General features: G+C 46.2%; 1 protein-coding gene across 1 annotated transcript in view; it reads left to right on the forward strand.

Annotated features, from left to right (window-relative positions):
* The window catches only part of STPG4 (sperm-tail PG-rich repeat containing 4), a 384,338-nt gene that overhangs the window by 116,940 nt on the left and 243,274 nt on the right, over positions 1 to 24,124 (forward strand). Inside the window, exon 2 of the mRNA XM_069608424.1 lies at positions 159 to 224. Coding sequence (XP_069464525.1) covers positions 159 to 224 — 66 coding nt within the window. The remainder of the gene's footprint in view (positions 1 to 158; positions 225 to 24,124) is intronic.

The raw sequence follows: 24,124 nt of genomic DNA on the forward strand, positions 1-24,124 counted from the left end.
GTTGGGGGCGCCTCTGAGTGAGACTGGTTTATGTGTGTGTAATGCTGTGGGTGCCTTTTACATTACTTGAAAGACGTTAGGTTAGCATTCTGCATTATGCCTGCTTTCACTTGCTTCACACAAGTAACACATGCATGTGTACATGTGTTTCCCAACAGAGCCCTTCAAAGGAAAAAGGAGACCATTTGTCCGAAAGGGATGGCTGGTGGATGGAGGCGTTCCGGGTATGTATACGTTCGCTTTACCGTCATTATTTGCGACTGCCCGATTAACGACGGCTGAAGTTCATGTGAGGATAACACTTCTTAGGTTTTAGGGTCTGGTGGCCTACCTGCTGCCCCCCTCACCACTTTCTGCTGCTCAGAGAACCGTCAACTGAAAAAATGATAAGAACTTTCTTTGTAATATTTTATCCTTAACAACAAGATAGGAAGGGGCGGAGCTTGGAGTAGATAAGGCCATGTAAAATCCTTGCTAAACAGATAAGGGAACTGACAACAGAAGGTCTTCATTGTGACCATTCCACCCCTTGTATTCTCCAGTGCTCATTTAGAAGATAATGACCATGTCAAAACATAGCAGTCTCAAAGGAAATGCCACAAGGACCTGGGAGGAAATGAGCTACTGCGGGAAGTACACAGACACATAAATTAAGACAATTAAGCCCCACTCCTAATGCGATTATCTTTCCTTGAGCTTCTCAAGAAATGCTACAGGGGAGAGCAAAGTGAAACCCGTGCTTGGGCGGCGTCCTCCAGCGCTGGACTGCCTCGGGATATCAGTCTCGTAGAGTGCATCAGACATGTATCCAGCCCCTGCTTGCTCAGTTTGCAGGAGGGTAAGATTTACATTGTACGAAATGTGTCTAACAATTTGAAGGAAAACGGTGGACATTTTGTATTTGTCTTTATTCGAAATACGGTACAGTGCTTCTACCAGACACACTGTGCAACACGAATAATACAGAAAAACAGAGTACTTGCATCCTTCGTGCCTTACAGTGGCAGGGGTATAAGTAGATGTTGGAGAGATGAAAATATCTAAGAAAAATTGTGAAAATAAAAAATCAAATACAAGCAGATAAAGCTAATCTACTGGGAACACGGATATAATTAAAACAATAAGAAAATCTACTGTGTAAGTATCTATCTTCGCAGCATGAATCAGTATGCCTGCTCAAGCAACAGATAGTAGTGGTACAATCAAGCTGCGACAAGCTCAACCAGCATTGACACAACCATGACAAACTAGCGTGCAGGTTGCCGCGTGGTGACGTTATCATGCAGGCATGCACAGGGACGCCAGCGTCTGTAGCCACTGTGGGTGCCAAAGAAAGAAATAAATAAAAAGGAATAATCAAGAAAGTCAAAAATAAAGACAAAAAGAATGGCAATTTATAAAAAAAAAAATCACCAAAAAAGTGATTTGTGGAAGGTTTTTAATTAATCTGAACCACTGGCACTGCTCTCGGCAACCTTCCACCCAACATTTTTTTTGACCATCTGCGCCATTGCAAAAGGGGTCCATCCATATACAAATCAGTCAGGTACTGCCACCAATGGGAGCAGCCCACCCCGAACTGCTAGGCCAGGTCCCCTCTGCATGGAAACACATGCAACCCCAGACATTTTTCAACCTTGTTAGGCCTCATCAGTGAGGTGCAGCTTGGTTCCCTATGTTGCAGTGAGCAAGGGACCCACGTCGGGACATACCCTCTCTCACATAGGGAGACAAACTATAACAAAACAAGTGATGGCTGGAAGGTTTTGAATTAATCTGATCCACTGACACTGCTCTGGGCAACCTCCCACACCACTGTTTTTTAGGCCGTCTGCACCATTGCAAAAGGGGTCCAGCCATATACAAATCAGTCAGGTACTGCCACCAATGGTAGCAGCCCACCCCAAACTGCTAGGCCAGGTCCCCTCTGCACGGAAACACAAGCAACCCCAGACATGTTTTGACCTCTTTGGGCCTCATTAGGGAGGTACAGCTTGGCTCCCGATGGCGCAGAGAGCAAGGGGCACTCACTCGTCTGGGCATACCCTCTCTCACATAGGGAGACAAAATATAGCCAAAAAAGTGATGGGTGGAAAGTTTTGAATTAATGTGAACCGCTGGCACTGGTCTGGGGAAACTTCCACACCACTGTTTTTTAGCCCGTCTGTGCCACAGCAAAACGGGACAGAGAATTGCAGAAACAAAACGTACAACAAAAATCAGAATATAATAATACATTCAAATAAGGAGTTCTGCATTGTGCATAATACATAATATGTGTATTCTGTGTTTGTACAAATATGGAGTTTTGCATGGTTAATAATTAACATGTGTACGTAATGTGCAACACAGTATGTAAAAAGGCAATTTCTCCATATTACTTACAAGAATAAAGTCTGGATAGCCAGAACCAGTATTATGTTTGAACTACAGTATTCATAATAATGTGAAAAAGAATTTGATAGAATATAATGTCTGTTTCTTTTTATAATAGCTGGTTAGGTCATGTTATATTATGTTGAGGTTTCATTATAATGTTTTGCTTTACATGTCGAATGTTCAAGCACCTTTGAAGCAGCTGTAAGGTAGCACCCCCTGAACATGCAAGAAATAGAAACGGGAACAGAAGGTAGACTTGGAAATCTAATGTGTTAACTAGACCCTACACCTCCATCATAAACTAGCATTCACATTATGCCCTTTATTAACACGACAGAGAACTGCAGCAGAGTATGAGAAGGCTAGTCAAAGGCAGGATTATGTATATGTCTCTCATAGGCGCCCATCCTAAGAGTATTCCTTCCTCACACACCTATCAAACCATTCCCATAAAGGCGCTAGCAGGACTCAGGAACCCCCAGATATGCCTGACGGCACTTCTGCACCCAGGGAAGCCATGGTCGAAATCCCACCCTAGTTAAATGTGTGCATATTTCCTTCCAGCTTTCCACATATTTGGAACCTTGTCATTTGGGACTTAGGAGGAGTAAGAAGAAGGGCTTTCAACACTGTGGGCCTCATCACGAGTTGGGCGGCATAGCGCCGGCGCTAATAGCCCTACCGCCAAACCCCCGGCGCTATTAGCGCCGGATCATGGGTTTGGCGGAACAGTTATTGCCCATTCCCCATTGGGCCCATTTGGGAATTCCTCATTCCCCATTGGGCCCAATGGGGAAAATTCGCGCTATTACCGCCGGCGGGAAACGTGCCAAAAATCGGCAAATTTGCCACAGATTTCCCCCCAGCTGAGAGCTGGGGGGAAATCCGCCAAGGTCATGATCTGGCGGATCTTTAACTGCAGTGGTAATAGCGCTACTGCCGCATTTAAGGGTTACCGCCAGACTCGTGATGAGGCCCTGTGTCTTTGGCCATGGTATCTACATTCCTTGGCTTACCATGAATTAAGGGGGAAGGGAGACCTGAGGGAGAGGAGCAGGAAAAGAGTTTTATCTGCAATTCACCCACACATTCTAAGCCTCCTGATTGGCTGGCGCCACTCCTCCAGGTGCTGATAAGAATTCATAGTGTAGGAAGGCAGAGGAGAGGAGTGAGATGAATAGGAATGAGAGGGAATTGGAATAGAAAGAAGCCGAAAGAAATAATGTAATGGTATCATGAGATAGGGACAATGCTTCTCGTTTCATTAATCATTACAGGATTAATTGGTCAGGCCAGACTTCAGTGGTCCGCAAGGCCATAGCCTCAGCCGCACAGTAGACCATATGACATAAATGTTTCATGCGTTGCAAAAAATGTGCATTGGCTTCTGTCCATCAGTCAGCCAAGTGGGGTCCCCTTTGGCCTCCCGCAAAGAAGTCTCTGACTCTCCATGGAAGTTGTATGTACTACTTAACGTGTTTGCTTGGTTGAAAATAAAAAGGGAGCATGCCTTACTTCACAAGCTTGCATGGCTAAAAATGCATTAGGGATAAGAGTGGTCACAGTCTTTACATTTTATTCTCACTCTACTATAAGACGGCAACCAATGTTGGGCAAATTTTCTGTGATTTGCCTCAGCGCAGGGTCTAGGTGGCAAAATAGCAGCAGAGGGTATATAGCAAACCCAGCCCATGGGTAGGGCTAGCTGCTTTCTTTTTTTGCCATTCTGATTATGGTCTGGATCAATTGTACTCACAGATCCTAAACTAAAGATGGAAGTTCATGGAGGCTGTAAAGCCCACCTGCCCACCCATGAGGAGGAATGGGGTGGGGGAAAACAGTTAGGGTTATTTAACCGGAGAGCGCTAGCAAGCATGTAGAACTGCACACAGTATTTTAAACAACACAGAGGGCCTGATTCTGGTGGCATGTGTTGTCGAACTGTGCTTATTCAACTACTTTTCACAGTGCACCAAATAGCATGTCTTGTCCTGACAGGATTATCATGAGTGCCCCACCCTTATTTTATGACATCGCAGAGCCTTTTTTCCATTTTTAACACACAGCACCACTCTATTCCACAGTGGGACCGTTATGAGGTCATCTCTCACCACCACACCTAGGACCACCACCTCTTTCAGCTTTATACTTACCATAGGCTATAGAGGGGACACACCCAATTTGCACCAATTAGTTATCGTACCTTTCCTCATCTTCTGACAGGCATGACCGCGCTTTATGCACAAGATGAAGAATCCATCCTGTGGAAGTGGATCCTCCCACTTTGAAGTCCGAGCCACTGTGCTCTTTGGATTCGTTAAGCACCGGCATCGGCCCCATCAAGTATTTATTACTTTTTCTCTGCCAGACCCTTGTCGACCATCTGCATCCTTACACGTTCTTTGTCTGTTTCATTCCAACAGACTGCATAGGATATTCCTCTCCTAAAGACACTCCTGTCCTGATGAAGGCCGCCTACACCACTAGAGCTCACCCAGCTCCACGCAAAATGGCCAAAACACTGTTGTGTTGACTTGTTATATATGTTGTTGTTCAACTCTGTATTATGCCCACACCCAATGGGCCACCTACTTGTTTATGTTTCCACTAAACTATCTAGCCTCCTTCCCAAGGAGCCCATAGAGAATGAACAAACATAAGAATTAGATTGTTTCAAATATGAACTACTTGATTGTTCCTACTCAGATACTACACTCTGTACGTCCTTAATGTTGAATGCCCTATGTTCTTTGAAAACAGCAGTGTATTACCACACAAACTGCACTTAAAAATACAACTTTATTGCAGTAAAACAGATTTTGTGATAATTCTGTGTCCACCCACACATGGGGTGACCCACCCAGGGATGCAGCAGTGGTCGCTCTACAGCAAATAGATCTACCTGACCTTGCTCATTCGTTTGTTGATACTACTGTACCCACCTGGGCAGAGCAAGGCTGTAAGCAGGTACCCTTCAGAATATTAGATGCAGAGGGACGTCATGGATCTTTTCTGATGGGTGAGCTCCTGAACTTTAATTTGTTCAAGCCCTTTGCAGGAGCATCATTTGCATGTTTGCGTTAATGATTTCACAGGCCATTTGCATAACGATGAGGAGGAAACAAGGCATCAATGGTTAGGAAAGATGTAGGGCCCAACTGTGGAGTCTCACATTGACACCGCTGCTTCTGGGAAATTGGTGTCCCTGCTCATGGAAAAAGAAGGCACTGGATAGTAAGATTTTAACTTGCGTGGTAGCTTTGTCCTCACGTGGCATATATGTAAACAACCCTCACTCATGAGATAGTGCTACAGAAATAGGAAGGACGGGACAGGCCCATTTCTCATACAAGAGTGGCTAACAGAGTGACATTCTAAAAGAAATGAAGGGTCATGTAAAGAGTCATAGTATATTGTGTAATAAATGCTGCAGAGAGGCACCAACACAGGCTGTGTGTTGTGGCAGCGATTACATTTGACAGACTGCATGAACAGTCTTTCACTTGTAGTCAAGTCTACAACAGAACCACAGACACACTTCAAAGGTCAGGCAATACCCATCAGCAACTGTGTCTGTGCCTCTGTTGAGAGCAATTCAGGATGAATGTAATCACCTATTGCCCTGCTTCAGGTTCAAGTGAAAGAATATGATTTACTAATGACAAGCATCATAGTTCCCAGTAGCAACATGCCAACACCAATTTGGGAAGCACGTAGTGCAGTAACAGTGACACACGTACCATGTCCCGGATCATGTCATGGATCAGTTATAGAAGATGCTTACGGGGTCAGGATGGACCTCGTCATTAAACATGATGGAAGGTGATCCAAGAAACTAAGCCGAAAATATCCCAGAATGAATAATGAAAGCTCAGTGTTACTCACCACCGAGCAGGGTAGGCCGTGGCGTTGAATAGAAGACCTCAAGTTGAGCGACCAGGATAAGGAGAGAACCACTCTGGAGAACAGCTCCTCAGCCAAATCTTTGGATAATCTCCCGTCAAGTATTTACCCAGAACCAGGCCTCCTCAACATGAGGGAACTCTTCTTTGCAATACACCCCTCTGCTGTTTGAATGTATGGACAGATAGAGGTGTTGCTTGCACAAAAGAGCGGGGAACACCCACGCCGCCACCCCAATGCTGTAAAGAAAGTACAAACAGTTTAGCACAAGGGCGGAACAAAGTACAAGTAATACTCTAAATGTCCTATTACTGTTTCTTAACAACTCTCAAGAAACGACTGGCAATGATCAGCTTACCCCTCCGATGAGGAATGGAAGTTTCTGGATGTTCAAGGAGTCATTAAACAAGGGCCGGAAAAAATAATAAATGGGAAGGTTAGTAGAGGGTATCTGCCCAGCCGGAACGAGGGACGCTTCTAGGTTCGGGGGTGGTGCACCGGGCAGCAAAGTGTTCAGTGATGCACGTGGTGTAATTCAGAAACCTTGCAGTTGGAGTTGAAAGGTCCAGAGGCAATTACAGGCTCAGGTAAGTGTGTAGTAAAGGACTGGTAGCAGAGTTCAGGAATACAGAGTCGGGCTGTAACTGTAACAGAGCACAGTTCAAATAACAACCTTTATGTAGCTTACCAGGTGTGGTTGTATTTGTGCGTCACAGAGTAATGAACAGCGAGACTCTCGCGGAGAAGCACTGTTACATGGTGTGTAGCGGAATGCACAATTGCGAGAAGTGGGATTCCAGCAGACCAGCGCGGTTGTGAGGTGTGTAGCGGGATACACACGGACCGCACTGGAAGGAACTAATTCCAGAATCAAGGCACAGAAACGTTAGGCAAGAAGTCTGTGTCGGAGTTCCGGTTTGTCAACATTCGAGTCAATGAATTCCAAGGTAACAGGCAATAGGAAGTCGATAAGAGTAATCCGTGGTCAGAAGTAAATGCAGTTATCAGAATTAGAGTAACACTATAATTAGAAGCAGCGCCAAAGTGATGTAGCATTCTTTTATGAGGACGATGAGGGGCGGAGTCTGTGGGCCCATGTTGCAGTCAAAGTCAGCTGGTTAGTCACATGACGTGAATGACGCTCCTGTACAGTCGATGTTGGAGCTGGTACGCGTCTCTTAGGCAACCTCCAGCATTGCTAAAATGGAGCAGCCAGGCGCCGAGAGAGGAATAGATGCTCCCTAGTACGAGAAGAATGCAAAGGGCGAGGAGTAGATAGAGACCCAGATGTAACACTCAGACACATGTGTTGCATATAATGCAACCACATGAATTGCTGCCTGCTTTCCTCATAAAGCCACATGTTCACACTTTTCAGTTGTTGATGCATATGCTCCAGACATCATATAAAAGCCCCATACATTTGTACACCAGTTACAATGATAAATGTACCTACTTTTTCGTTTCTCAGTGACATAGCAGAGTAGAAACAACAGAAGCAAGACACAGAAAGTTATGTTTTACTGCAGGTTTATTTATGGGATTGGACCAAATGAAGAATATGCAACTGAATTTAAGTAATACCGGGTTGGCTTCTCATTGGTCAAGAGTTGAAGCCTTTTTAGTTATCGAATCTCCATCTGGGTTTTAAAGTATTTCCACATTCCATTCCTGTCTTCTTAGTTTGTTGACTCTTTTTGTCTGTGACTTATCCTTGGGTCATCCACTCTGGTCATCTAATTCTCGTCCTTGGTTCGTGGGGGCCCGTTTGATCAGGTCTCTGGGCCTCACTGTGCCCACATTTTAGGACTGCATAGGGGTGGAAGCTTTGGCTGAATAGGTGAGACCAACCCCAAAACTTGCACCAGGGGGCTGATAGTGTGGGTATTATTTTGCGGCTTCCATTCTGGATCCTTAATGCCTCTCTGTATCAGGGTCCTGGCTCCCTTCCCCAAAGCTCCAGTTATCCCATTCCCCTTTCTGCTGGTTGCAACCATCTTGTGCCTAAAGGGTCACCTGCTGCACCCTCTATCCCCTGCCCTCGCTCCTATTTCTCTTCCAATGCCTCTTAAGTGCTCTGCCAGATGTTTGTACCTCTGAGCCTGACTCCTGAACACAGCCTCCAACGTTCCCTTTTTAGTTTTTCCTTGACCTCCTCAACATTTATTTCCAACCTTCTCCTGATGTCTTTTTTCCAACCTCCTTCTCCTCCTCTTTAATACCACCTCCAATCTCCTCCTGATGTCTCCCTCCACCCTTCTATTCTGCCTCATATTGCCTTCTTCTAACCTCTTCTTCTTCCTTTCTAATATCTCCTCCAACTACTTTCTGATATCTCTTTCCCTACTCCTCTTATCAAGTATCTCCTCCAAACTTCTCCTGCTGTCTTATCTTAACCTACTCCTCTTTGGGTCCCCTTCCTGCCTTGTGTCTCCTCCCTTTCACTTTTTTGATCTTGTAGATATATCCTCCAATCTCTTTCCCTCTCTCTCTCTCTCTCTCTCTCTCTCTCTCTCTCTCTCTCTCTCTCTCTCTCTCTCTCTCTCTCTCTCTCTCTCTCTGTCTCTCAGGAGGGGGAGGGGAGAGGTAGGGGGATGGAGAGGGGGAGAGGGAGGGATAGGGGGATGAGAGAGGGAGGGGGAGGGATAGGGGGATGGAGAGGGGGAGGGGGAGGGAGCGGGGGAGGGGTATGGAGAGGGGGAGGGAGAGGGAGAGGGACAGGGAGAGGAAGAGGGGGACGGGGGGGAGAGGCAGAGGCAGAGGCATTATCATCAAGTTTATATAATTTCGTACATGATGAAAAAGGCATATTTACTTTCATATATGTCAACAGGAAGGTAGGACCGCTGATTTAGGAGTCCGTTTGGATGTTAACCTTGTTCTGGGATGCACAGGGGTCATGTTTTTATGGCCAGAGTCCGTGGGGTGCAGAGCAGGTTTACAGAGACAGATAGCCCTGTCTCTGGCCCTCGTTCTGGGCTGCAGCTGAATCAATGGAGGGAGTCGGACGGCGAGTGATACAATGTGGATTTTGTTGCATTCCTGCTGCCAGCCTTCTCATGGGAAGCAAGTGGTTCTGTGGATGGCGGAGGGGAGGAGGTGGGGGGGGAGCCGTGCTGGCTGTGTGTACCTGACGGGGATGGCTGCAGGCTGGAGTGAAATCTAAATGGCCTTTTGCTATTTGCAAATGGAGTCCTAGTTTTGCTATACAAGGGTGTGCACGGGGGTATGACAGTATCCAGGGATATTCTTGTACGAAAGGGGTCACTGTTCTTGGAGGTGTTTGCACATGAGTGTCCTAGGGCCAGGGCCCTGGACCTGAAGCAGCTATGGCTAGGCCCACCCGAGAAGCATAGGAATAAGGGGGAGGGTTCTTAAGCACACCCTCCTTCCACTCATTCCCCCCTTTCGTTACTTAAGTAACGAATACTGTAACTGTCCCAGCCTCTTCCGTTCTTTCTCCTCTGCCACTGCCTCGTCCCATGCAGGGGTTCCCTTTATTGCCATCCATGCCCTGCATACTGCTCTGAGGCTGTGTCCCCTTCTAGCATATTTGTCAGGGGTGCAGCTCATATATATATATACACCTCCCCATCACCTTCCAGATTCACCCTCACTTCCTCGTACCAACATAATTCTCTCGGTTCTTTGATAGTTGTGTGATATAAACTATAAACTATCAACTATCTGTCCTGTGTTGTTTATGGCAGTCATTCTATATTTGGGACCTGTGGCGTCTTCTGTTTGTACCTTGGCCTCATGTTTTATTTGTGCCACATCATTTGCACATCCCATTGTCACCATAATTAGTGCGCCATTTGGAAATACATTTGCGCAGCATCGAAGTCCCAGTTGGCACACACAAAAAATCAGAAGTAAAAAGACGATGAAAAGGATGAGGAGCTTTACAGTCATTCCAAGTAAGGAGGGCACCCACGAAAACAGATTGTTGAACCATGTGCTGGGCTGTGCCCCTCCTTCATCCTTCATTCACTCACCAAGGTCGTGTACTGCAGCTATCACATGCGCGAGGGAGCCATTCTCAGCGTCTGCAGAAGGTACAAATGTGCAACATGCGCTCCCGATTTTTCGGCAAACACCTTCATCGATCGTTGTTAATAATAATAATAATACGTATCAATTCTGCATCGTCATTAACTGCAAGGCTCGGAGTTCTACCTTGATGACATTGAACCCTTCTTCAATGTTGTTGGCCAACTGAATGAGCTCCCACCTTGTAATCTGCAGCCACTTGGCATTTGCTTTCACCTGGATTCTGGGAACGAGGGATGCAAAGAATGTCTCTATTGAGCTGAATAGTCTGTATTTGTCCAGTATCTGAGCCAAGAGTTCCGACGACTTGGTGGAAATATAGTTGGATGACTGCTTCTTTATCCTGTATGCGCCTTGCACTCCTTCCTCGTCAATGCCATATTCATGTTTCGTCTCGAGCGGTGTTGGTGAAAGGCGCGTTGTCGAGTGTTTCACGTTTGAACTTCCCATTGATGTGGCTTTTGGGGATTACCATTCATGCAGAGTGCAGTGTTGACGGAGAGCATGTTCCTTTCCAGGACTGCGGGAGATGCAGGTAGGCCATGTTGCCGCAAATCCAATACGTGTTCATTAAGACTGCAGTTCATTTTTTCATGTCGGGGATTATGAGGGTTTTGCAACAGTTCTCGTTCCTTCCCATGTCCCTCTTTCCCTCTCCATGGAAGCATAGTTTGTATGAAATGTTTTTCTGTAATTTGAAGGGCTTCTCGATAGTGGTGACCCTTGTGAGTTTGCTTATGTGTTCAGTCTATTTGGGAGCACATGTTCTCTGTACCCATGAGAGTCTATCTTCGGACAGCCCTCGCAGTGCTTCTGCTTTGCATAATATCTCTTCCTTCTGCCACTTGTTGTCAGCATGCAACGTTCCTTTTAATTACAAAAAAAGTTTCTTTTATGCAAATGACTCCTTGCGGCCGGGAGTAACATGTGCGTTCATTCTGTAATAGTTCAAAAGAGACTGTGTGCGCTTGAAATGTATTTTTGATGTGGCACAGCGTAAGATGTACGAGACATTGGGCCTCTGCAAGTGGGATTTCTTGTGGCAGTAGCACTTTGGGAGTGCCTGAGGCATGGGGTATAAGGGAGCAGACATAGCAGCTCTCATTAGTTGTTTGTTGGGCTGTATGGCTCATGTCGGCATACCACTTATTTGTTTGATGGGGGTGCTGAGGGTTATCAACTGTATTGAAGCCTATTTTATATTCTTCTTCCCACTCGTCTACCTCTGCTCCTCTCCGCTCTCTCCTCAATGTTTTCCCTTCAGCTCCCCACCCTTGCTCATTATCTCCAATATAAAAATTGCTGTGAATACTTAACATGGCTCTGCTCCTATTACCCTCTACTCTGGTTGTTGGGCTAGTGGGTATGTCTGTCTCTTGTGTCGGTACAGTTGTGGGGTATGGATGGTCTTGTACCCAGGAGAGTTCTGAGGGCATTTTATCATTCATTGTATATACACTAAAATGAGAACTGTTCACCTTTTTGGGTGATGTAGTGGCCTGTGTTGTTGTGTTGTGGGTGGTATTTGTGTTAACAACACTGTTCTGTTCCTTTTCCAAAGTCCAATGCCCCCATATTAACCTTGCCCCATCCCAAATTAGATGGGTCCAGTTTTTGATTTTCTCCACGCCTGTTCCCCCCTGGCCAGCATCAATTGAGATGTATGCTATGACCCAGTATAGAAACAGGCCAAATAATACTGAAAAGAATATCACTGCACACACAAACAGTACACACTCATACGAATAGCTAGGATATGCCTCTCTCCTCCTTCTACCCCTGTCTACACTACCACTCGTTGACGTTGGAGGCTCGTCCATGCCAGATGATATTCCTAATAAATGAGACATAAGCATTTGTTAATCATGCATAACATTTTTGTCACCTTGAGCCTATTCTCTATTGTCATTTTTTTACACATAATTTTTACTTTGGCTGAAATTTACATCTATACATTTCTTGCCTACATTGTGTCCATCCATCTGCCCTCCTCACATCGTGCGTCTGGGGAGGGAAAACCGAGGGAGATGAATGAGATAGCAGTATCACTTCATTTGCAGGAGGAAGGAAAGTTTTATTTATACGTTGTTATTTCAATTCATAATCAAAGCCACAAGTTGCACAACAAGACCGTTTTGCCAACCTTTTCTAGTTATTTTATCATCAAAAAGCATTTACTCTATTCACATGATCACCTTTTTGATACTATTACCCCTGACTCTCTATCTAACATTCAATGTGATATCAGTGTCTAGCCCCTTCTGAGGGTTAAACCTGTGCACTGCCCCCTCCTTCACCTTCTTGGGTATCTTGATCAGTTAGGCTCTCAAGGGCCCTATATACATCTGTCAAATGTACCCAGTATCTTAATCCCTCCACCTTAACAGCTGTAGGTGTGCAAAAGACCACCTTGTATGGACATGGAATCTCGGGCCATTCCATCTGCTCACAAAACTTCTCACGTAAACCATATCACCTGTCATCAGCTGGCAGTTTGCGTCCTCTGTGGTGGGGGCTGCTGTGTCTGTGGGTGTATCTTCTGTGGAGGGGGGTGCTATTTGCCTTGCTATTGCACTTGCTGCCTTTGTCAAATTCCTGAGGTATTCGTGGAACTGTTCACCTAAAACAGTGGCACTTTGATGGGCGTCTGACTGTCTGCGCAGGGGTGAATGGGCTGTATGCATCCTCCTACAGGTCACAATCTCATGCAGTGACAGGTGGTTTCACATTTATAAAAGCGCCAGGGGTAGACAATACACCCTGTTCTTTTGGAGTGTGTGGCACAGTTTGGACAGTCTACTTTTAACCAATCCGTTCATTTTTTCCACAATGCCATTTGATTGCGGATGATAAATCGTGCAGAGTTTGTGGGTTATGCCCAACATTGTGGTAATGTGCTTAAACATGTCATTTACAAAGTGCGTTCTGTTGTCGGAACGTATGACGTCACAGATGCCCCAGCAGGGAAACACCTCTCTCACTAGGAGCCTAGCTGCGCATCGTGCATCTGGGTGAGCGCATGGTCCTGCTTCCACCCACCGGGAGAATGGACACACGACACTGATCAAGTACCTGGCCCCGTTACACCCTCTCTCCCATGTCTGCATAGTCTATATGCAGCTCCCAAAAGGGTCCTTCTGGTCTTGGTAGTTTTTTGTGTTAGCACAGCTGTCATGAGTGTGCCATTGCATTGTGAGAAAAGATAAAATTCCTGCTCATAGTTTGTAGTCGCAAGAACTGGTGCGGTAGATATCAATTCCTTGAGCATGTCAAAGGCTGTGTGCATTTCTCGTGTCCATTGCAACTTAGTGTTCTCCCTTTGTGCTTCTTTGAGTGCCTGTAGCAGGGGCTTTGTGTATGATGCGTAGTCTAGTATCCATGCGCAGCAGTAATTACACATGCCGAGGAACTTCTGCATTTCCTTTACTGTACTAGGCTCTTTTACTGCTTTTATTGCTGCTGCCCTGTCTGGGATAATCCTTTTACCATCTTTGGAGATCAATTGCCCTAGATACAGTACTTCTTTTAGGTAGTATTGCAACTTTTGTCTGTCTACTTTGTACCCCTTCTGTGCAAGATGTGTAAGCAGGACGATTGAATATTTTCTGCATTCATTTTCACTTTTCCCGCAAACCAACAGATTGTCTATGTACTGAATTTTGGGGGTCGCTGTGTGTATGTTTCCAAGGTCTTCGTGCAGTATTCTGTGGAAAATGCTAGGGCTCTCACAGTATCCTTGGGGCAGCCTGCAATGTTCATACCTCTTACCCCCTAACGTGAATGCGGTCAAGTACCAGGACCCTCGATCGAGTGGTATTGAAAAGAAGGCATTCTTTAGGTCCACCACCGTGTAATGGGTGGCTTCTATGGGGATGCTGCATAGATTTGAGGCAGGATTTGGGACAAGAGGGAATTCTTTCTGTACTATGTCGTTGAGGGGGTGTAGATCTTTAATCTTCCTCCATGCCCCTCCCTTTGCTTTCTTAATCGGGTAAATGCAGGTGTTACAAGGTGAGATTGATGGTACTATTATGCCCTGCACCATTAGTGCATAAATTGTATCTTTTATTCCCTCTTCGGCCTCCCGGGATATAGGGTATTGCTTCACCCGGGTAGAATGGCCCCAGGTTTGAGCTTGATTTTTACTGGTGTCACCTCATGTAGCAGCCCTACATCGTGTGGGCCTTTGGTCCATAATTGCTGTGGCACTTGGGACATGTCTTCCTCAAAGTAATCTGGTGAGGGCTTGATCATTGCCACGAGAGGTAGCTGCACCTCTCGTCTTTGAATCATGACGTCACATGGGATTGCAATTTCCATTACTATTTCCCCAGCGTCTGCTGTATCAGAAAAAAGTTCTTCATCAGTAAAGTCTCGCAGGGCCTTATTGGCGTTGATGCACAGTACTGTCCTCCACTGGCATCCCTGCATGTCCATTGCTATCACTGCTATCCTCTGGGCTGAGACCTGCACGGCGTGTATGTCCAAGGACACGATTGACCCTGGCACTATTTCTGGGTCTGCTAGTGGGCGGCAGATGAATTCTGAAGGCACTCTCCATTTGTTGTTCTTTAATTATGGCACTACTCGTGTTAATATTCTCAACCCTTGTATGAACATGTCTGGATTCAAGGGTATACCTCGTGTTTGCCGGAAGCCGGCCTGTGTAAGTATCACTAACATCACACAAATTGTACATATGCCTGGCGTGGAGCACACTATCCCACTTTCCGTGAACGAGATGGACATACTGAGTTTGCTGAGAAGGTCCCTTCCCAGCAGATTAATGGGTGATTCCTCGTAATACAGCAGTGGGGCACGTACAGTTTTTCCCCCACCGTTATGTCTAGCTCCTCTGTGTATGGAACCTCGACCACCGCCCCAGAGAACCCCTGCGTTTCCAAGGTCCGATTAGAAAGCGGAAACCTGCATTCCTTGAGGCATGACTTTTCTGCTCCCGAAGCTACCATGAAAATGAATTGTTTGTTTGCTATCGCTGCCCCAACAAGTGGTTCCTCTGCTGCATTGCGGGTTATCGATAGTACTGGACACGCAAGTGCTCTCTGTGGGCTGTCCTATGCTGAGTGCCACGGCAGTTAATCTATGTCAAAAACATTTCCTGTCACTACTGCTGTTCCCCTACACGGTGCTGTTGGGGCCCCATTGGCTGTAGTGGCATAAGTCTGGTTGCGCACGTGGGCGGCATGATTATGACACTGGGGGTGGGAGGATGTGTCCGGAGGGGTTGTTGGGCATTTGTTCATGTACCTAGGATCGGGCTGACTGTCTCTCCTATTTCCGCCCATTGGCAGCCCGTAGGGGCTTCCTGGGTGCGGGTGTCCACTCGGGTATGAATTGTTTGGCCTGCTACAACATTCTCTCATGAAATAGCCCCACCTCCCGCAATGCCAACATTGTCCCTGCATTCCCCCTTGCGGTCCTCCATACCCGGCACCCGCTCCTCTTGATCCCCTGAATCCTCCTCTATTGCCTCACCCCCTCTTGGTAGCCATTGTGGTCCCTCGTATTCGTTCTCTCCTGCCCACTGTTCCTGGCCATTACCTGTCCAATTTGCCACCATCTGCATTGATATCCCCATCTGACCATCTTCTTCCTCCCGCTCCTTTCCTGCCGCGCCAGCAGTCACCACTGCACTAACCGTCATTAACTTGCTTTGTACTAATTTAGCTTCGCCTGCAAACTGCCGCTGTGCTATCTCCTTTTCCTTCTCTTTGATCCTCTTGCAGTGGTGTACTATAATACTTTGAATTTCAGGCCACCCCTTGGCTTCTATCCCGGCTATTTTATCGAGGGCCTTCTGCACTTCCTTTGGGAGCCCCAGCTTTATAATGAAGTAAAACAGGGACGTTGATTGATCCCAGGCCGTACCCATTTCCGCTCTCCACATGTCCTGCACCTGGAGAATGAAGGACATTGCATCTTCCTCATCATTCATTGTACATTGCATCACTGTTTGTTAGTCGGGAGTGTCTTGGGAATGTTTCCCTCAACGCGTCCCACATGCGTGCACGCACTGTGTTGAACGAGGCTCATGGTGGTCACAGTCTAGCGTTATTCCTGGGAACCCCACCTTTGCCCAGACCCTATTGGCCTGGTCTTCTACTGCAGAAACCAGCAAGCTTTTAACATCCCCCACTGCCAAGGGCACTCCTGCCATGTGTTTTTTTCAAATGCATATATCCACTTGCTGGCGCCTCCGGAGAGTGGGGGTAACTGTTTAAGCAAGTTGGCCTTCTCCATTTGGGCCCACGGTATGTAGTTTGGCCTTCCTGCCCCCCGGTGTATCAGAGGCAACTGCACATTTTCCCCCCCTTTTTGGTACTCACCTTCTTTCCTTTCTTTCCAACCACTGCCATATGCCCTGCCCTGTTTCTTAGTCTTCCCTGTCCATTCTTCCACGGAGGGTAACCCCTCTCCAAGCGCGGCACCGCCAGTGGTGATTCCTATCCTGCTGCCCTCTTCTTCCTGCTCTTCTATGTCGCTCCAACATTCTTCCTCCCTCTCTGTCGCTGCCCCTCCTTCCTCTACCTCCCGTTCCCTGTCTACTGTGTTTAATTCAATTATTCATGTAGGGGTGTCATTTATTCTGAACAAGATCTCTCCTTTCTTCCATCCCTCTTCTCCTGCTCCTACACTCAATGGGGGAGTGTCGTCTCATTCTGCCCGGGGGTAGATGCCACCCCGCCTTCTCCCAGAGCCCTTATGCGGGACAGTTCTGTTTGGGCCATTGTGAGCTGCGATGCTAAATCCTGTGCAAGTTTTCCAATATCAATTGTTGAAGCTTCTAGGGGTCTTGTTGTGCTCTGGCTCTCATACGGGGGCGGTGCAGTGGCGGATGGTTTATGTACAGGTGGGGCTGCAGGTTGTGCTACATACACGGGGTCACTATACCCTTCTGCAGGCTCTGGTTTTGAAAATAGGGGGTAGACACGTGTGACCTCTATAATTTTCTCACCCTGAGTGGGGGGCCTTGTACTGCCAGTTGTTGTCAGGGGAGATGTACCATGCTCACTGTCTTTACCTGGGGGCAGCTCCTCGAACAGGCGCGACAGATCAAATATTTCTCTCCTATTCTGTAACTGCTTTCCCTTGTACTTAATAGCAGACAAAGTGGCGACCATATATAACACCTCCTTGTCGAAGGACCCTCCTTCAGGCCATACCTGGGGTAGCCCTTCGCCCTTCAACTCCACGATCCACTGTTCATGGTATTTAGTAATTTCCTCTACATACACTGGTAACGTTTTACAAATATGGGTAAGAGGCGTCTCTGCACCCATTGTAATTTTGCTCTTAGTATGCCTTACCTGACGTTTCTGTTTCATACCGGTTCACTTCTCATATAACCAAATTGATATATGTTACACTTCTCACTAGCCTAGATCAACTGTTCGTTCTCCTTTCAATATTTGTCAGACCACGTTGTTAAACATACAATTTTTTCTCATAATTCACCAAATTCTCTTTTCACTTCATGTGCCACAAATAACCTTTTCACACAAAAATGGACATTTGCGTTCACATAGACAACGAAAAACATAAACATAAACAGAATATTTCCCACTGTCCCCAATATTGCTCTGGCTCTACACACTAGAAAAAAGGGGTGGGGGTAAGGAGGAAACAGATAAGATAAAGGTCAGATGAAAGCGTTTCTACTTGATATTCCGGGTCTCCCCTTGCACCCCAACGTTATCTTCTTTTACCTCAATTTCTTAGACCCATATATCCTGTACTAGTCGAGATGGCACTGTGTGGTGCCGCCTTCCACCCCCCCATCAATATATGATCCCTTTTAACCTCTTGTCATCTTTAACGCTGTCACCGTCCTAATAGCCATACGCGATAGAAATAAGAATAGTATAAAAAATAGAGAGAACCCCACCCTCCCAGAGCCCCTTCAACCCTCTTTAGCTTCACCTTTCCACACCCCTATGTGTTACCCGGACTATATCTTTTGTCCCAAGACCTCCTAATCTGACTCCCACCCGTGCCTTTAATATCACTTGCACTTAATACTCACGTGTCCATCTTGATCCGAGACCCTCTGGACCCGATCGACAGTGTGCTGCTCCTCACTCAAAGACCACACCCGGCTCTGGCGAGTGGTACGTATGGGTTTTGTTAAGAGGGAATCCCATACTCGCTCGCCCTACTGCGTGCGCACATCTAGGTGTACCGGTTGCTGTTGGCGGGTAGCTCTTGAGGGAGCGTGCTCAGGGTCAAACCAGGGGTGCATCTCATGCCAGAAGAACGGGAAAGAACGCTATCGCGTCGGGGTCACCAATGAAAGTGAGAGGCCCCCAGTTCTGCTGGTAAATCACCAAACAGAGTCAATAAAGGTACATCCCAGGAGGGAATAAGACCAGGACCAAGTGAGAGTACGATTAAAGGGTTTTATCTAAAGTTAGGGCAAACAGAATCTACTCTGCTCATGCCGAGAGTGCTCTGCAGAAAACATGTTGCAACTTGCTTTTATACAAAGTTTGTGTCATCGAGCAAGGGGAGGGCCTGAGAGGCACAGAGTTGATTGGGATTGGACACTAAGAGGAGGCACCTATGGGTGCTATATGGTCGGCAATGGCTGATTGGTCCATGGGCACGTGACGAGATGATGTGGTACATGGGGTCACATGTTTAGCTGGGCTGATCAGTCCGACATCCGATGGGTTGACACATTGACGTCCTACCACTGTAACATTTGCCCTTGTGGCCACACATTCTCATCCATTCATACTTTTGACCAGATCATCCGTCAGCAAAGTCAGCAATTTGCACGTGTGAAAACAAGGCTTTGAAGCATGCGTATTCATTACTGGAAATGAACATGAATTACACGCTTCTATCAACGGTATCACTCCCTTATTTAAACAAAGTCGAATACTGAGTTGGGGGTGGGGGTTGTGGGGTCACTGTATGGTCAGGGGTATTCATCCGATATTGACAAGAGGGGGGGTGGGGAGAAAGAGAGAGAGGGGAGAGAGGAGAGAGGAGAGAGGAGAGAAGGGAGAGGAGAGAGGAGAGAGCAGAGAGAGAGAGAAAGAGAAAGAGAGAGAGAGAGAGAGCAAGAGAGAGAGAGAGAGAGAGAGAGACAGAGACAGAGACAGAGATAGAGAGAGAGAGAGAGAGAGACAGACAGACAGACAGACAGACAGACAGAGAGAGACTCGCACAACAATGGATGACCAGGGCGACTAAACTCCATATGATGTTTTCTAACAGTGTAAATGCAATTACATTCAGGGTTTTCAACAGTGAGGTAGCATTGTGTGAACTTGCACAGATTTATGGTTCATTAATTGTTGTAACTACAGTTAGTCGTGGTAACATTTCAACATTGTAACATCATGGACAACATATAATTTGCTTTCAATGTAACAGTTTATCATAGGAGCTTACAGTGGCACACGTATATGCATTTACATTGCTTATGCATAAGCTTTCTTAGGTTATCATCAAGTTTATATAATTTCTTACACAATGAAAAAGGCATATTTACTTTCATATACGTCAACAGGAAGGTAGGATTGCTGATTTAGGAGTCCGTTTGGCTGTTAACCTTGTTCTGGGATGCGCGGGGGTTATGTTTTTATGGCCAGGGTCCGTGGGGTGCAGGGAAGGTTTACAGAGACAGATAGCCCTATCTCTGGCCCTCGTTCTGGGCTGCAGCTGAATCAATGGAGGGAGTCGGACAGCAAGTGATACAGTGTGGATTTTGTTGCATTCCTGCTGCCAGCCTTCTCATGGGAACCAAGTGGTTCCGTGGACGGTGGAGGGGAGGAGGTGGGCGGGGGGGAGCCGCGCTGTCTGTATGCGCCTGATGGGGATGACTGCAAGCTGGAGTGAAATCTAAATGACCTTTTGCTATTTGCAAATGGAGTCTGTGTGTTACAAAATTGAGTCCTAGTTTTTCTATACAAGGGTGTGCACGGGGGTATGACAGTATCCAGGGATGTTCTTGTATGAAGGGGGTCACGGTTCTTGGAGGTGTTCCCGCATGAGTGCCCCAGGGACCTAAACAGCCATGGCTAGGCCCACCCGAGAAGCATAGGAATAAGGGGGGTCTTAAGCGCCCCTCCTTCCACTCACTAGAGATGGGCACCATAGGGATATCCCTTGTTTCCTGTTCATCAAAGATAAAGAATGAAGAGCTGCACTTCCAGGGGTCCAAACTGGACTTGGGTGTAGAAAACACACAAGATTGAGGCCAAGCTCTGTAAGAGAACCCTGAATTTGCCAAACTGTGTCCGCGTAGCTTGCCTAAGATATGAATTGGGTTTGACCTCGCTAACGTCATGGATGGAGTGGAAATGGATCTCCATGTTTAGGTTAATCCTAGATCCACTGAAGGGCTCCCTCTATGAGGATGTGGCTCTATTAATGCAAAGAGCTGACAATACATTTCTTAACAAGCTAAGATGAAAGAGCTCGGAAATATTGGTTAACTCAGATTGTACAATCGATCTCCTTGTCCAAAATCCTTGCAAAGTAAAAGAATGGATGAAACAAATGGATTGGATAAGGACGATTGATAAAATGAGTTTGGGTAAGATATAATCGTCACTCTCATTAATGGACAAACGAAGGTCACTATGCCTCCCTACTTAAATAAATCGTCAGACCCAGATTCAAGATCAGAATTTCTGAGGTTTAGACTAAATCTGCTTCTAACCCTAGAGATTCTGTTTATTAGAGACAAAGAGGAATACACTACTGATATATGTGATAAATGTGACGAAAAAGAAAGTCAATTCAACATCTACTGTCGAAATGTTCTGGTACCTGGGATTGGAAAGATTTCAGAGATTTGTTCATGATGTACGTTGGCTGGACTCTGATGTGTTTTGGGATAGATTAGCATTAGGAAACAAGACCTTTCTGACTGCTCAAGTTCTTACTCTTCTGTAGCAATTGAATTTGGGAAGAAGTAGGGAAACAAAATCTAGTAAGAGCTGAAATTGAATGGATGAGTTTCTCTTTTGTCTGGAACTATTCTCAGTTGGGGGTTGCCCTTTTTTGCTTGAACAGCCTGAGTATCTGGTTCTTTACTCTGGTTTTATGTCCATCAGTGTCTGCTTGCTCTTGTGATTTTTTTTTCTCTTTCTTATTTTGGTTTAGGCTGTTAAGATGTTTCTTTTGTGAATTCAATTCAATTGATTCTATTAAGACAATACGTTTTTATTTTGTACGCCTGTTTATGTAAAGATATGTGTTGTCATATTATGAATTATGTTTTTTTTCAACTCATTGGGCCTCATTACGAGTATGGCGGTAGCTGTGCTTGTAGTACAGGCACGGCTGCCGCCGGTATTGATCTTTATCCAGTGTTCAGAAAAGGGCAATTACCGGGTAATTACGACTTTGGCGGACCCGGTAATTGCCCTTTTCTGGGCGCCAGAGAAATGATTCTCCATTCCCATTTCAGCCCCATAGGGTTCAATGGGAATGGGGAGGGTGATCCCCATCAAGTTCTGCTTGCGGGTGCTGGTACGGCCACCCGGTAAAACCTGGTGGCTGCAAGGGCACCCGCGAGCAGAACTCATAGCATGGCGGTACGGTACCAAAGGTGCTGGTAGAAATACCAGCACCGTTGTTGGCTTACCGTCATACTCGTAATACTGTCTGTATTGCGTAGTACTTGTGAGTATGTAAAATATTTAGTTTGAAGACATTTTTCTGATTTATGAGATTTCTTTTATGTTGTAGATGTTTTAAAAGTCATAATTTTGTCTTCTTTCTATGGCTAACAAACAATAAATAGAAAAAAAAGAAAAAAGAAAACACACACTAGGGATGTAGAAGGAGAAGGACCTGGGGGTCATGTCTCACAAAAGCATTTCCAGCATTACAGATGGGGTGGTCCGAGTGATTCCAAATATGCCCGTCTGGGCCCAGAATCACTCTGCAGGTAAAGGCACCCAACCCTGGTAACTATCTCCTCCCTACACGGGTACAATTAATTGACTATATCACCTCGTGTATCTCTCAATTTTTGCATAGTTCTTACCTGTGTTGCTGCAGCAAGTGAGCCCTGTTTTTAGTTCTGTTGCTACAGGACTTAAAATTCCCAGCTGTACCTGATTTTCGGGTGATCCGATGGACGGCTCGGCAGCCGGAGCGTGTTAGCACTGTCTGCCATCTTGCATTCCTTATCGCCATTGCAGAAGTTGCAGACACATGAAGTGCTGAACAGTCCATGTGTGTGAGCGGTGATTAAACAAAGGCTTCCTCCTTCAGCACTGGCACCTGCAAAGCTCACAGTTCATGTTCACGCAGACTTGTACCACACTTGTTACTGTACATTGGGCCGCATTAGAAGTTTGGCAGTAGCCTTTCCGGTAAAACCGGCAGGCTGCTGCCAAACTTCCGAAAATGTCTGGCGCCCGCGAATGGCCAATTACCGGGTCATTACAGCTCTGCCGGTCCCGGTAATTGCCCTTTTGCGGGCACCTGAACGGAATGCTCCCCGGCACCGGCACCGTTATAAATAGTTCCGGTGCATGCGACATGCTGTGCTCACGGGTGCCGCTCTGCCCGTCAGGTCAAACGTGGCAGGCAGAAAGGCACCCGCGAGCCCAAATCGCAGTTTGCCTGTCCGGGAACTACAGTACTGGCATGCTTACCAGTACCATAGTTCCCGGACCGGCTAACTTATAATGAGGCACATTGACTCTTGTAGAACTATTGCCCATATGTGTACTGAAATCTGTGAGAGTCTGTAGTCTCAGATCCATGGACCATTGCCCTGCAGCATACAATCTCTGTGGTTGGTTGATATTTAGTTGTTTAATCACTTCCATGCAATTTTTGTCATTTCCAAAACGGAGTGGAAATGTGTAGGCAAAAAAACCTTTAATCTTAACTTTTCTGATCCGTTTCGGAAAACATCACGCTCTGCAGGTAGCATTTACCCATTGGATGCTTATGGAATCTACCTATCTATGTTTAGCATTTACCTGTATGCAAATATATGTCGGAGGAAAATCATAGTGCAATTTGAAGTTGGGGAGCGAGAGCCCAACAGAAATGTATAACCCATTCCGCGCTAGCCCACACTCTGCCTTCAAATCCCCTGGATTGTTAAAGGGAAGCGTAAAGAGCATTCTCCTTGCTTTTGAAACTTTAATAGAAGTATTTGGGGACTATAAAATGATCCCAAAGTCCTTTTTGAGAGGGAAACTTGTGAGTCTTACCAAGAAAATGAACTGAACACCTCTAGACAGTCCCCTTCTGCCCAGGTTTCCCCTTCACCAGGACCTTCCCCTCTCAGAAACTGGCGATGTGCTTTCACCATGAATGGTTGCTTTAATGTTGGGGTCTCTCGCTTCTCTCCGCATGAACATGACTCCTCCACCCCATTCCTTGAGCTTGTGACTTCTTACCAGGCTGGGCACTATTCGCAGAGATTCCCATTTCCCTATGCTGGCCTACTCCAGCCAGCCAGTGGTCCATAAAGGTTTTATAGTCGTCTGAATTCCTGAGGCCAGTATGGACTGGGGAACCTGGGGTAGTCCCTGTATACCACCACCAAGGTCTGCATCAACGAGGGAGTTTAGACTTCTGGTTCCCAAGGTTACCCCAGCCCCAACATCCAGCCTTCAAGGCGTGTAAGGCACCCGTACACCATACATATGCATACATATATATTATAGGGGGTGCTTGTCGCTGTTTTTGGCCTAGTCCCACTCATTTACTCATTTTCCCATAGAAAAAAGTGCTTCGATTGAACACCGTAGATCGAAAAACAATGGATGAATTTGTACTGTAT

The sequence above is a fragment of the Ambystoma mexicanum genome, chromosome 4q, assembly GCF_040938575.1.
Source record: "Ambystoma mexicanum isolate Mex_15411 chromosome 4q, UKY_AmexF1_1, whole genome shotgun sequence".
NCBI classification, from domain to species: Eukaryota; Metazoa; Chordata; class Amphibia; order Caudata; family Ambystomatidae; genus Ambystoma; species Ambystoma mexicanum.